Source organism: Pelophylax lessonae, assembly GCF_965119305.1.
Source record: "Pelophylax lessonae genome assembly, chromosome: 1".
In the NCBI taxonomy this organism is placed as follows: Eukaryota; Metazoa; Chordata; class Amphibia; order Anura; family Ranidae; genus Pelophylax; species Pelophylax lessonae.
The window spans coordinates 253831571-253846893 of NC_138768.1; the positions used below are offsets into that span (position 1 = coordinate 253831571).

The 15323-nt window shown below is 47.0% G+C and overlaps 1 protein-coding gene across 7 annotated transcripts in view; it reads left to right on the forward strand.

Moving 5' to 3' along the window:
* Window positions 1–15323, forward strand: part of LOC309562087 (E1A-binding protein p400-like) — a 512144-nt gene that overhangs the window by 119652 nt on the left and 377169 nt on the right. For all 7 annotated transcript variants that reach the window (XM_082266206.1, XM_082266208.1, XM_082266207.1 and 4 more), the window contains 3 exons: window positions 9689–9874; window positions 9974–10114; window positions 10271–10349. In XM_082266206.1, the coding sequence (XP_082122332.1) occupies window positions 9689–9874; window positions 9974–10114; window positions 10271–10349 (406 nt within the window). The remainder of the gene's footprint in view (window positions 1–9688; window positions 9875–9973; window positions 10115–10270; window positions 10350–15323) is intronic.

The following is a 15323-nucleotide window of genomic DNA, read 5'->3' on the forward strand; positions in this document are numbered from 1 at the left end:
TGTAGTTTTAGTCGACTAAATACGACTAAAACTAAAACACTTGCAGAAGACTAAAATAGGACTAAAACTAAAATGCCATTTTAGTCCTAAGACTAAGACTAAAACTAAATTGAAATTTGCTGCCAAAATTAACACTGCAAGACACACTTATCTTAGTACTCCTCACCTGGTTGCCGCCACACACGCTTTACACCATCTGAACCAAACAAGTTTATCTTAGTCTCATCAGACCACAGGACATGGTTCCAGTAATCCATGTCCTTAGTCTGCTTGTCTTCAGCAAACTGTTTGCGGGCTTTCTTGTGCATCATCTTTAGAAGAGGCTTCCTTCTGGGATGAAAGCCATGCATACCAATTTGATGCAGTGTGTGGCATATGGCCTGAGCACTGACAGGCTGACCCCACCCATTTAACCTCTGCAGCAATGCTGGCAGCACTCATACATCTATTTCCCAAGGAGAACCTCTGGATATGACGTTGAGCATGTGCACTCAACTTCTTTGGTCGACCATGGCGAGGCCTGTTCTGAATGGAACCTTTCCTGTTAAACCGCTGTATGGTCTTGGCCACCATGTTGCAGCTCAGTTTCAGGGTCTTGCCAATCTTCTTATAGCCTAGGCCATCTTTATGTAGAGCAACAATTCTTTTTTTCAGATCCTCAGAAAGTTCTTTGCCATGAGGTGCCATGTTGAACTTCCAGTGACCAGTATGAGAGAGTGAGAGCAATAACACCAAATCTAACAGACCTGCTCCCCATTCACACCTGAGACCTTGGTCAATTTTATGGTCTGATCCCAGACTGGGTCCCCATCTCCCCATGGCCCCCCAGGTTGTCTACAGGAGGGCGCGCACCCTCAAGAACAACATTGCCCCTAGCAAAGTAAATAGACCCACAGACGAGAGAACTATGGACATCAGGTCTTAATGACAGAGTAGGCACCTTTCAATGCAAGAAAAGGAGCTGCCTCACTTGCCAGTTTATAACCCATGGGCGCAACTCTTTTTGTGATACACTTGGCAATAGTTTTTCCATCTGTCAGTTCATCACATGTTCCATACAGTTTGTGGTATATGTGTTGCACTGCCCTTGCAACCTACTTTATGTGGGCCGCACTATCCGCCATCTACGTACGCGGATAGGCGAACACCGTAGGGCCATTATCCAAGGTTTGACCACTAAAAATGGAAAAGTTCCTCACAGTGCCCCCCGCCATTTTGCCACTTATCATAATGGGAATGTGCAAGACCTGAAAGTTTGGGCCATCGAATCTGTCCCTAAGGGCACCCTGACCAGCAATGAACGTTTCTCCTTGCTTTGCAAGAGAGAGACATTCTGGATTTACAAACTTAACACGCTCTCCCCTCATGGGTTGAATGAGGAATTGGACATATATTCCGTGATATAAAGGCCATTTGCCCTCTTCTCATATTTATCCTCTCCCCCCCCCCCCCCTTTTTTTTTTTTTTTTTTTTACATACCCCATATGTTCTTAACAATGCTTATTCCCTTTTTCCTCTCTATACATTGCATTCGTTCATTATTTTCCATTCCCCCAGTTTAATCTCTGATTTTTATATTTTTTTAAGTTTTTTTAATTTTTTAATTTTATTTTTTGGTTGTTTTATTATGCATTATATTCACTGTTAACATGTATTGATGTATTATTTTGTGTATTTGACTTTGTTTATATTAGCAACAGCTGTTTGAAGGGGGAGGCAGGGGGTGGGTGGCAACGTCTCTCCATTCTCCTCCCTTCCCCTTTATTTAAATCACTTTCACAATGCCACTGGAGATCTGACGAAGGGCCCAGCCCGAAACATGTTATCTCCAATCCTGTGGCTTTTTTCTTCCCCCATCGCTAGGTAGTGATCGCTGCTGTGGGATGTGCCATGTCCTGCACGATGAGGCTGCCGCTACCATTGGAATTTGTGCCCTGAACGGACTTCTGGGAGCCGATCGTCATCCGCCGATGACGTCATCCATCAGCGCCGCTCAGGAAATCTGAAGCAAGGAGACGCCGGTGTGCTGTGGGCTTGCTTGCGGCCTGGTTTGTTCGGTTCACGGGGGGTTGTGCTTCTCTCCCCCCCCCTCTTCCTCACCCTCAGGCTCCGTCATCCCTCTGGTGTAGTTGCTCCTGAGGCTTCTTTACTAACAGAGAAACTGGAGAGTCGTTTCCACCTATTCCCTTGGTTCCCACAACAGGTATTGCCTCATTGCTTGGATGCACCCTGCTCAACAGTGTTTTTACCAATTTTAATAAATGTGACATTCATCCACTGTGATCATCAATTTTTTATCTGTGACCTCAGTGTCATTACTTTGGGGAGCGCTAACAAACCCATCTATTTGTTGTGTCGTACTTTTCTCAGCTGGATCTGAGTATGGGACAGCTGCACCCCTGATACTGACTTATTGGCACTCTTTCTAAGGCCGTCCATCCCATATAGCTTGACACCACAGGTTTTGGGATCTCTGACTATCCGGTTTCCAGCGCCAGGAATTGTTTGTATATGTTGGCCACCATGTTGCAGCTCAGTTTCAGGGTCTTGGCAATCTTCTTATAGCCTAGGCCATCTTTATGTAGAGCAACAATTCTTTTTTTCAGATCCTCAGAAAGTTCTTTGCCATGAGGTGCCATGTTGAACTTCCAGTGACCAGTATGAGAGAGTGAGAGCAATAACACCAAATCTAACAGACCTGCTCCCCATTCACACCTGAGACCTTGTAACACTAACGAGTCACATGACACCGGGGAGGGAAAATGGCTAATTGGGCCCAATTTGGACATTGTCACTTGGGGGTGTACTCACTTTTGTTGCCAGCAATTTAGACATTAATGGCTGTGTGTTGAGTTATTTTGAGGGGATAGCACATTTACACTGTTATACAAGCTGTACGCTCACTACTTTACATTGTAGCAAAGTGTCATTTCTTCAGTGTTGTCACATGAAAAGATATAATAAATAATAAAAGAATTTACAAAAATGTGATGGGTGTACTCACTTTTGTGAGATACTGTAGTTCTTCGCTCGGATCTCTGGTCCTGGCAATTTTTTTTACTTTTAAATGGATTTTTTCCTATCTTTGTTATTTTGTTTCTGTGAGAATCTACTATCAGACTGGGTGACGGACTGGGTAATCTAGATCCAGATGGTCCCCCCAGTCAGGCCAGCAGGCGCACGCAGGCCTCAGCTCCACGCTAGGTTGGCCGCGACGTAGCCCCACTGGACGGGGGCTGGCCTGCGAGTTAAACATCTTGCGAGGGCGCATACGACCTGGCCTCGGCCTGAGTCGCAGCATTGCTCCTTGCCGACAGCCACCCACATCCCGATGGAGCGGTGGTCTGTCAGGAGCGGTGCCCACCCTGTACCTGGTATGATAAGTAGCCAAGCCCAGAGGACATCCCTGCTGCAGTTGTTGGGCTGGGGAAGCAGATGGTTTGGCATCCGCGGGTCTGCGCCTTACCCAGCCGAATCCGGTCCAAAATTTAGGCCATGGCTTTGCGGCCTACTGGTCGTAAGCTACGTGGGGCAGCCCCAGTGGGGGTGGCTGATGTCACTAACCTCCGTTTGTGCATCCTAGCCGTGCATGAAAAGGTGCTGGTGGATGCACTGATTTTGTCAGAACGTGAAATTTTAAACATGGCGGAGATGGTGCATCGGAGGCACTTGTCCCTTTTGGCACCACAGGTCCTCCACTGTGGCGGGGATGTTCCCCTTTCCCGTTTACTTTGACAACATTGCCACATAACAGTGGGGTTGTCCAAAACGCACTCATTTTGTCCCTTATAAGGATTCCCTGCTTAAAAAGTGGATAGTCCCACCTGTAGTGGACTCACTGGTTTTGAGGTTAAATAAAGATACCTTAATTCCGGTTGAGGAGTTCTTGGCCTTTAAAGATCCGGTGATAGGAGAGCGGAGGCTCTGGCCCGCCATATGTTTCACTATGGCTTGTTCAGCTTAGGCCGGTATTTACTGTTGCCTTGGTGTCGCAAACTCTGACGAGTGGGCTAATCTTTTACCCTGGGGCCTGGAGGAGAAAAAGGCTTCCCCCGGCCTTTGCGGAGCTGGCGGATCAGTTGATCCAGGGGCTACAGTTTATCTGTGATGCCTCTTTGGGTGCGACTCCTTTGATTTAGGCTGTCTGTTTTAGCAGTGGTCCTTCGGCGTCTTATCTGGCTGATAATGCTGGCCTGCAGACCAGACTTTTAAAAAATGCCTTATCTGATCTTCCCTTTATGGGAGATCGCCTGTTTGGAGCTTCCTTGGATGACATCATCAAGGGTCTCTCAGGGGGGGAAGAGTACTCTTCCTCCGCAGGATCCTGAGGGCAAGGAGCCCTGTCGTAGATGTAGGTCATTCTTCTCAGCTCATAAGAGGCCTTTTTCGTCCCTCAACAGGTAAAAGTCCTTCAGGGCCTCCCTCCGGAGGTTCCAAGAGGAGGGGCTCTTCCAGACCTGCGGACAAGGCTTTCTCCGCATGAAGGGGCGCCCTCACCCGTATCTGGGGTGGGGGGACGTATTCGCTGATTTTCAGGATCTGTAGACCTCTCTGGTACAGGTCAAGTGGGTCCACAAAGTCATTCGATCCGGCTACAAGATCGAATTTTGGTCTTTTCCTCTGGAAAGGTTCTTCCCTTCCAACCTGCACTTGTCCCCAGATCGCTTACGGGGTCAATTTGGGCCAGTGCAAGACTTGTTACTTCATGGGGTGATTGTCCCAGGTCCAGCTTCAGAATGTTGTCAGGGGTTTTACTCATACCTGTTTACAGTTCCCTGGAAGGAAGGCAAGGTACGTTCAATTCTGTACCTCAAGGCGCTAAACTGCTTTGTGCAGCTACAAAAGTTCTAAATAGTGTTCATTCGCACGGTAGTGGCGTTTCGTACATCTGGGGTATTTTCTCGCTTCTATCAACATCAAGGACGCTTTCCTTCACATTCCAATATGTGCCGGTTACCAGCGCTTGCTCCGCTTTGACGTGGGCGAGGAGCATTATCAGTTGGTGGTGTTTACCTTTGGTCTCGCCTCCGCTCCTCAGGTCTTCACAAAGTGTAAGCCCTGGTTCTAGCATTGTTGCGTCAGCGGGGGATTGCGGTACTGCGGTACCTGGATGATCTTCTTCTGCGTGCAGAGTCTCCGACTGCTCTGATGGACACCTTGTAGATTACTCTGCTATCTCTGAGGGAGTTTGGTTGGATTATGAACCTTCAGAAGTCTGCTCTGGTTCCGTCCACAAAACTGGACTATCTGGGTGGATCTGTTGCTCCGGTGTTCCGCTGGTCCCGCAGACAAGTCCATTTGTTGACACTGCCTGACGGGGGGGCTCTCACCCGTATCTGGGGGGGGGGGGACGTCTTCACTTCTTTCCATACCCGTGGACCTCCTAGATAAGTGGGTCCACGAGTTGATTCGGTCAGGTTACAAGATCAAGTTTCGGTCCTGGCCTCCAGCAAGGTTCTTTCCTTCCAACTTGTGTCTGTCCCCGGATCGTCTGCGAGGCCTTCTTGGGGCGGTACAGTATCTGCTCGCACAAGGAGTCATTGAACCATTTCCAGAGTTAGAACCTTTTCTTTTTTTCTTTTTTTAAACTTTGTTTATATTATAGTTTTTTTCAGTTATTTACAGTACAGTATACAGGAGTCATTGTGTATGTGTGTATATATATATATATATATATATATATATATATATATATATATATATATGTTATACAGTGTAATGAGAATAAAGAAGGTCCTGCGAGAATCAAGTCTTGAACAAACAACTATCAAAGAACATGTGCTGACATATATTTGAGAAAGGGTATATTAACCGATTATACATAATGCAATAAAAATAATGGTTAATTAAACTTTATAACACTCAAAGTAGTAGAGTAGTGGTCTAGACGGTAAAGCGCTCCCAGTCGCGGTATGCAAGTCCAGTTACAGGTCACGAATACTCACACATTCCCTCACATTCCTCCACACATGAAAAAATTATTTTTCTTGATATTTTATTTACTCCATACCTGCCATGTTACTCATTCATTTTAGAGCAGGAAGGTGGTCAGTTTCCCACTACCTCACAGGTTCCAACCGTATCTGTTCACCTTTCCTACACCTTATCAAATTTTCCTTGGCATCCTCTTGCTTCATAAGTTAGTTTGTAAAGTGGTAGTGCCTGATTAATCAAATTCTAGTCAGACTGTTTTCAGGGGTTTTATTCAAACCTACTTACTGTTCTCAGGAAGGAAGGCAAGGTCCGTCCAATCCTGGATCTCAAGACCTTGAACTGCTTTGTGGCGTATTCAGAAATTTCGGATGCAGTCCATTCGAACGGTAGTGGCATCCCTTCATGAAGGGGATTTTCTGGCTTCTATCGATATCAAGGACGCTTACCTTCATATCCCAATATATGGCGGGCATCAGTGTTTTCTTTGCTTTGCCATGGGCAAGGAGCACTATCAATTAATGGCGTTACCCTTTGGTCTCGTCTCATCTCCTCGGGTGTTCACATAAGTGTTGGCCCTGGTGTTAGCTTTGCTAAGGCAGCGGGGGATTGCGGTACTGAGGTACCTTGATGACCTTCTCCTGCAAGCAGAATCTCCAGCTGCCTTAAAAGACAATCTGGATATCACTGTGTGAGCTTTGCAAGAGTTCGGCTAGAAGCTGAATTTTCAAAAATCAGCTCTGATTCCATCTAACAACCTGGACTACCTGTGTCTGACTTTGGATTCAGCCTCGGCTCGGGTGTTTCTCTCTGAGAAAAAACTCCAGAAGTTGCAGGATGCGATTCGGCTCCTGTTATCCAATTGCCGGTCATCTCTCAAGACTTGCATGCAAGTATTGGGCTTGATGGTCTCCACCTTAGAGGCGGTTCCATTAGCTCCGTTTCATACCAGACCCCTGCAAAAGGAGATTCTTGCCAAATGGAACAAGATTCCACCATTTCTAGACAATCTGATCCTGTTGAGCCAGGGTACGAGGGGGTCCTTTATATGGTGGCTCAGCTGCCCGGTGCTTCGACAGGGAAAATCCTTTCTCCCCCTGTACTAGACGGTGGTCACCGCGGATGCCAGCCTGTCCGGGTGGGGAGGTGTCTTGGGCACGGTTCCAGCTCAGGGGGTTTGGACTCTGAAGGAGTTTAGTCTGCCAATCAATATCCTGGAGATTCGGGCAGTCAGGTAAGGATTCAATCGTACAACGCCACAGCTGTGGTGTATGTCAATCATCAAGGGGGCACCAAAAGTGTCCTAGCGGCCAGAGAAGTGGCCAGCATTCTAAGGTGGGCAGAATGTTTTGTTCCAGCCCTCTCTGCTGTGCATATTCCAGAGGTGGAAAATTGGCAGGTAGACTACTTCAGTTGGCAGGCCCCTCATCAAGAAGAATGGTCTCTTCACCCGGAGGTGTTTCAACAACTGTGTCTCCGGTGGGGGACTCCCGATGTGGACCTGTTGGCCTCTCGTCTCAACCGTAAGGTTCAGAGGTTTGTGGCAAGGTCTCGGGATTCTCTGGCTGATGCCACAGATGTTCTGGTGGCCCCTTGGGGCCAGTATTGTCTAATGTATGCCTTTCCTCCACTAACACTTATGCCGAGGCTTCTGCGCAGAATCGAGGCAGAAGGGATTCCAGTCATTCTGGTGGCTCCAGACTGGCCTCGGCGGTCTTGGTATGCAGATCTAGGAGGACTGGTCGCCGATGTCCCTTGGAGACTCCCTCTCAGAGGAGATCTTTTGGCTCAAGGACCGATCTTCGATCCTGCTTTACAGTCTCTGCCTTCACGGCTTGGCTATTAAAAGTCAAGTGCTGAGGGACAAAGGATTGTCGGAATCGGTACTTCCTACGCTGTTGAAAGATAGAAAATCTATTTCTAGGAAGACTTATCATCAAGTCTGGAGGGCGTACATTACTTGGTGTGAGTCTCAAGTGGTTTCCCCCTGTTCCTTTTCAGTGTCTTGTCATTTGGAATTTTTGGAGTAGATTAGCGTTTTGCCCTGGGCACCATGAGGTGCCAGATTTCCACCTTGGCTATATTCTTCCAATGCCCGTTGGCTATAAATTCTTTGGTTCACACTTACGTTCAGGGGGTACGCACCTTGGCTCTGTTTCCTCCGTGGGACCTTAATCTGGTACAGTCAGTTCTTCAAAAACCGCCTTTTGAAAATATTCGTGAACACCCTCTGCTTACTTTTACACAGAAGGTGGCCTTCTTGATGGCTATTACTTTTGCAGGCAGGGTGTCAGAGTTGGCTGTATTGTCCTGTCGGTCACCTTACCTGGTGGTTGATAGGGACAAAATGGTGCTACGTCCCTGCCAGTCGTTCCTTCCTAAGGTCGTTTCTGGTTTCCACTTGAATGAAGACATTGTGTTGCCTTCCTTGTGTCCTAAGCATCCTAAAGAGATTGCCTTACATTCCTTGGATGTGGTTCGGGCAATCAGGGTGTACCTGGTGGCGACTGAGTCGTTTCGGAAATCGGATTCCCTATTTGTCCTTACAGATGGTTCTCGTAAGGGGCAGACCACATCTGCTTCGACCATTTCCAGGTGGATCAGGCAGACTGTTGTGCAGGATTATTTCATTAAGAGTCAGGTTCCTCCTTTCCCGGTTAAGGCGCATTCTACGAGGGCGCTTAGTGACTCCTGGGCCTTCCGTCATCAGGCGTCAGTGGTCCTGGTTGGCAAGGCGGCCACTTGGTTGTCTGTGCACACTTTCACTAAATTTTGCAGATTTGCGGATGCTGCTTTTGGCTTTTTGCGGGCCGCTGTTGGAGAGGCTTAAGCCTCTTGAGGGTGTAATTTTTTTGTCAGGTGAGCTCCAGTTGTTCCTGGTTGAACGTGTGTATTACCTGGTTGGCTACGATTAACCTTTTTGGGAAGTATGTTTATTGCTGTGTTTTTTTTCCACCCCTCATGTTGACACTGCTTTTGGATGTCTCAATGGTCAAAGATGATATGGAGCTGTGTCCGTCAATGAACGAAAGAGAAAACTGGATTTTTGTCTTACCGTAAAATCCTTTTCTCTGATGTTCATTGATGGACACAGCACCCACTCCTCTGTTGAGTTATGTTATGTATTCTTCTGACACTGCTTGTTACAAAAATGGAGTCCTATAGCAGGAAGTGGAAGTAAACCCCCTAGGACTGCCCTAGTCAATTATTTTCAGCCTATTGTCCTACTTTTGTAGGGGGCAGCATAACCCAGTTGTCAAAGAAGATATGGAGTTGTGTCCGTCAATGAACATCAGAGAAACTGATTTTACAGTAAGACAAAAATCCAGTTTTTTCTCTCTAGGGTGAAGATCTTCTTTAAGAATACAGAAAGCTTCTGAGAGTTAGGGAGTTTGGGCTTCCAGAGGATTCAAAATTCTAACTTGGAAAAGCTTCAGCTCTTACTGAAGTTTGCCACTCCCCCTCACTCTTGTCACATTTTTATTTTGGCTAGTGAGGCAGCCCATTATAGTGACAGGCCAATAGGAATGTATAGGGGTGGAACTTTACAGCAAGCTTCAATATTTCACGGTGTCAGAGCTTTTCCCGATTAACATGCATTTGGCCGAAGCACCTTTGTGGGCCTGCGCTTTCATACCTGTCAGCAGTTTTCAGTAATTTTAATGTGGTTCCTAATATTTTCATCAGTGCATTGTAGAACTTTGCAAAAAAAAAGTTTATTCCTTTTTTTTCATAGTATGTAATCTAAAATTTATAGGAAATCCTTGTTCATCAGCGCATTGCAGAACTTCGCAAAGAAGGTTTATGGTCATTACGGAGGTTACCTAAGCTGCAGGAGCCATCAAGGCCAAAGTCTCATTGGGATTACCTACTAGAAGAGATGCAATGGATGGCTGCTGACTTTGCTCAAGAGAGAAGGTGGAAAATGGCTTGTGCAAAAAAGGTAAAAGCAAATGCCACAATCTTTTATCTGGCAGTCTATATTTTGTACTGCAGATGTTACTTTTCGGGGTATTTAGATTTATACTTTGCTCATCTGTAGCTGGTCAGAACTGCTGCTCGTTATCATGAAGAAAAAAGGATGAATATTGAGAGAGCCAAAAAAGAAGAAGAAAACAAGCTGAAACAAATTGCTGCCTCAATTGCCAGGGAAATTGAGTATTTCTGGTCTAATATTGAACAAGTAAGCAGTTAACCATTATATATATTTACCTGAATGATAGCTTACAGTAAAGTTTTCATACATTGCAGAAGTAAAACATCTTGTAACATAATACAACTGAATAGAAACAACAGTTACAGCTCACAGTGGAAATGACTGTCACATTGTTTTCTACAGGTTGTAGAAATTAAATTGCAAATGGAGTTTCGGGAAAAAAGAAGGAAAGCACTTAACCTAAATGTGGACTCATTGAAAGGTGAGCTTGATGTTTACACTGGATTTTAACAATTGTCAGCTAATGTTGGTGCAAACAAAACTCTAAAGAAAAATGTCTTTTAACACCCGGTCCTTGGAATGCATGCAGATAACAAATTTGAGGTTTCTGATTTCTGGTTTGCTAGCTGGTATACCATTGTCTGCCTTGTTATCACAGTAGAAATGTACAGATAGTTGTTATTGCCTGTGATTGGAATTGATTGACCAAGATGCATTTTTTCTAATGATAGTTGAGTGGGGACTGGAAACAGTGGTGTCTCTTCATTGCATTAGGATGCACTCTCAGACAATACCAACATGCATATTTATGCACTAATTATAAAACAATCTTTCTCTAGCGCTCATTGACAGACGTAGTCCTCGGTGATACAGCACCTTCGGGTTATGTTGCCTCCACAGGAGCAGGACTAGACAGGAAATTAAAAAGCTCTGGCCACACCCTAGGGGCAGTCCCAGAGGGTATATCCTCTCTCTCTCTGCCTCAGCAAATCAGTTATTTTCTGTCTAGTTAGGAGTAAGGACCTAGATACCTTGCTGGGATCTTAGGTCCTAGCAAGATTTTTTTTCTTAAAAGATTTTTTAGACAGCTTTTTTTCTCCAGTGTTCCTGTGAGATCTTCAAGCAAGAAAGCTGAACTGGGCGACGGGCTGGATGTTGAGATCCGGTGGTCACCCCAGTTCAGCCTACGAGCGCGTGCAGGCCATAGCTCCGCGCTGGGTCGGCCGCGACAAAGTCCCATTAAAGGACTGACCCCGCAAGTTAAACGTCTCGCTGAAACGCCAAAGACCATGAGTCACGGCGTCCATATCGGTCGACAGCCCTCCCGCCCCGGTGGAGAGGGGTACTGTCAGGAGTTGGTGCCCGCCTGGTTCCGGTATGGTGAGTAGTATGTTCCCCCTTTTCCCCTGACGGGTCTTGTGGTGAACGCGGGCCCCTCTCTGTATGGTAAGATAGAGTCCCTCTCTATCCTATAAATGACACAGATCCTCCTACTTTGAGTGTGATTTTATGTGCAAAAAGCCAGGAGGCTTGGTTTGGGAGCTAACAATCTAATTGTATACATGTTAAAAAGATTGTAATCAGTGGCATTCTGGGAATCTTACGGTGATAAGAATAAGCTACCTACCAGTCAGAAGCCACGGACATGTAGACTGCCTTCCTAATCAGATCTCCAGCTATTAGCAGGCCTCCCGAATGGCCATGCGGTCCGCCAGGGCCGGTACCGCCAACCACGCCAAATCCCCATGCAGAGAGAGTGTTGTGTGCCCTGCAGCACACCGCTATTCAGTACAGGCCGCCGCAATTTTTTTTGCTGGATCGCACGAGCCGCCATTTTGGCGTAGCCTCGTGTCTCCAGCATGGGGGCGGCCATGTTTGAGGTGATCCAAACACCTCGTGGAGCTAGGGGAGGCGCCGGAAGGCGTGCAGAGGGGCGGAGCCGCCTCCTTTCTTCCTGGGCAGCCAGCCAAAAGACTTCCTGTTTGTCAAGACAGCGCTGTAACCTGTTGCAGTTAGACTCTGAGCATCAAGTGGTGAGCCTGGGGGTCTATCTCTCTCTCTCTCGATCGATAGGGATCCCTAGCAGGTAACACTAAGGGGCTTTTTGTGGCGCTGGGGGTCTGGGAAAAAAAAAAAAAGTTTTTTATTTTTGAATTATATTATCCAGGAAGTGACTGGAATTATCATGGACCCTGCCACACATATTCCCCCACCTGTTTCCCTCGAGGGGGCCACGGGACCCGCCGGTGCACAGAGTGTAGAGTCATTTACAGCAATCTTGGAGTCTATGGTGGCTCGGGTGGAGGCGGCCTGTCAGGGACGGGGGTCAAGGAAGCGACCCCCGCCTACCCCTATACTATCTGACACCTCTGACTCAGATTCAGAGATGGTCACTGCAGTTGCAGGTTCCTCTGCAAGGGCTGTTGTCTCAGGTAAAGCCCCCTCAGACAGTGAGGAGGACGTTTCTTCTCCCGCTATAATTCAGGAAGAAGCATTGGTGGACGCACTAGTTGTGGCAGTGCAGGAAACCTTAAAACTTGAGGCTTTACCGGCAGAGGCAACTGAAACAGAGATTCCTTTTGGTACTAATAAGCCCATCAAAACGGTGAAGGTTTTTCCTGTACCCAAGTGTTTCGGTAATCAGATTAAAGGAGAATGGGAGCATTCTAAACGTACCTTTACTATTTCCAAGCGTATTGCTAGACGCTATCCGTTTGAGGAATCCATCATTAAGAAATGGACGGTACCACCAGTGGTGGATCCACCTATTTCCAGGCTGAATAAGGCCACGGTTATCCCAGTAGAGGACACTTCGTCCTTTAAGGATCCGGTGGATCGAAAGATGGAAGCAGAGTCCCGCACCATCTTCTCTCTGATAGGGTCAGCATTTAGACCAGTAATTGTTATTGGTCTAGTTTCCCAGACACTTACGGAATGGGCGAGAATGGTACGCCAAGACCTTAGGGGAAAAGATATTCCCCAGGAGACATCTGATTTGATGGAACAGATTATACAAGGGCTACAGTTTATCTGTGACGCAGCCTTGGACACTACTCCCTTATTAGGGCATGCATCTATGTCATCGGTCATCCTCAGACGTGTGCTGTGGTTAAAATGCTGGTCAGCTGACCTAGGTTCCAAAAAGACCTTGACAAATCTCCCTTTTCAGGGGAATCGTCTATTTGGGGCCAACCTAGATGAAATCATTAAGGATGCCACTGGGGGCAAGAGCACTTTTTTGCCACAGGCTGCTAAAGCTAAGGGACCTCGCAACAAGCGAGGACCTTTCTTTACCGCCCATAAAGGGCACCCGGCTGGTACAAGCGGGAAAGGCAAGACTCCTCCAGGAGGGTTCAAGAAGGGCTGGTCGGACAAGCAGAGGACCAACCCAGCCAAACCCGAAGCAAAGGAGTACACAGCCTGAAGGTGCGCCCCCACCCGGTTTCAGGGTGGGGGGACGTTTTCACCGGTATTCAGGACATTAGATCGAGCATCAACCACTACTACCGGTGCGATTCTTCCCTTCCAACATTTAAGTACTACAGGAAACGGTAGTTACCGTTCCCTGAATAGATCTTTTCCTTTACCTTTTCCTAAGATTAGTCCCTATACCTCACAGGAATCGGATCTGGTTGACCAGATAGGCCAAGTAGCCTCTAGTCGGGTGACTTCGGTCCCTGAGGTTCAACCAGAAAAGATCACCCTTCCTGATAACAATCAGGTATCTGATAAATGTGTGGGAACAGAAAACGACCAGACTTTCTCGGATGGTCGGGGCCAGATACCTCTAGGGACGCCTGGTTCAGATTCTATCAGCGCCAGTGGTCCTAGAAATTCTAGGCTGGCCTCCTCAAGCCGGCCTGGCCGACTTGGACATGCTAGTCGCAGACGTTCCGTGGGAACTTCGTCTCAGGGAGTGTCTGTGGTCTCAAGGACCAATTTACCATCATGCTTTACAGTTGCTGGTTTTAATGGCCTGGCCATTGAGACCCAAGTACTGAAGGACAGAGGTTTGTCAGCTTCAGTCATTCCTACCCTTATTAAAGCAAGGAAAGTGACTTCCAGCAAGGTCTATTATCACACATGGAAGACTTATATTGCGTGGTGCGAATCTTTAGGATTTCCTCCACGTACCTATTCAGTGACTCGAATATTGGCCTTTTTGCAACAAGGGGTTGAGCAGAAGCTAGCCTTGAGCACCATCAAGGGTCAAGTTTCAGCATTAGCAATCTTCTTTCAGAAGCCTTTAGCTACCAAGTCCTTGGTGCGGAATTTCATCCAGGGGGTGCGGCACCTGGCTCCACCAGTCCGCGCGCCCTTACCGCCCTGGGATCTTAATTTGGTTTTGTCGGTTCTACAGAAACCTCCCTTTGAAAACATCAGGGAGATTCCCTTGCTTACTTTATCCCAGAAGGTGGCCTTCTTGGTGGCTATTACTTCTGCTCGCAGGGTGTCAGAACTGGCTGCATTATCATGCCAGTCCCCATACCTAGTGATTCATAGGGATAAGGTAGTACTTCATCCTAAGCCATCTTTTCTTCCTAAGGTGGTTTCAGATTTTCATCTGAATGAAGATATTGTACTACCTTCCTTGTGTCCTCAGCCCAAGCATCATCGGGAACATGCGTTGCATTCCTTAGATGTGGTTCGGGCAATCAGGGTATACCTGAAAGCTACGGAATCATTCCGTAAGACGGATTCATTTTTTGTGATCACGGATGGCCCCAGAAAGGGTTTGCCTGCATCTGCCGCGACCATTGCCAAATGGATTAGACAGACGGTGGCACAGGCTTATTCTATTAAGGGTCAGAGTCCTCCGTTCCCTGTTAGGGCGCACTCCACTCGAGCGCTCAGTACTTCCTGGGCCTTTCGCCATCAGGCGTCAGTGGTCCAGGTATGTAAGGTGGCCACTTGGTCGTCGGTACATACCTTTACAAAGTTCTATAAAATTGATGTGACGGCATCGGCGGATGCCTCATTTGGCCGCAAGGTTTTGCAGGCCGCAATTTGAGGAGAGCGGTGGTCTACCTCGAGGGTTTTTTCTGTTTGAAAAAAAAAAATGTTTTCTCTTTTTTGTTGAGTCTCATCATTAAGGATGAGCATTGTAAACTTCTAGTTGGCACCGGTTGGGCCTTCTAGATTGGGATTTGATTTTCATTTTCCCACCCCTCATTTGTGATACTGCTCTGGGACGTCCCGAAGGTGCTGTATCACCGAGGACTACGTCTGTCAATGAGCGCTAGAGAAAAATGGATTTTTGTAAAATCTTACCGTAAAATCCTTTTCTCTTAGCTCATTGACAGACGTAGTCCCCGCCCCTCTGTTTTTTGAGTTGGGTTGGGTTAAAATCTCTAAAGACTGCTTTTTCACATAACTGATTTGCTGAGGCAGAGAGAGAGAGGATATACCCTCTGGGACTGCCCCTAGGGTGTGGCCAGAGCTTTTTAATTTCCTG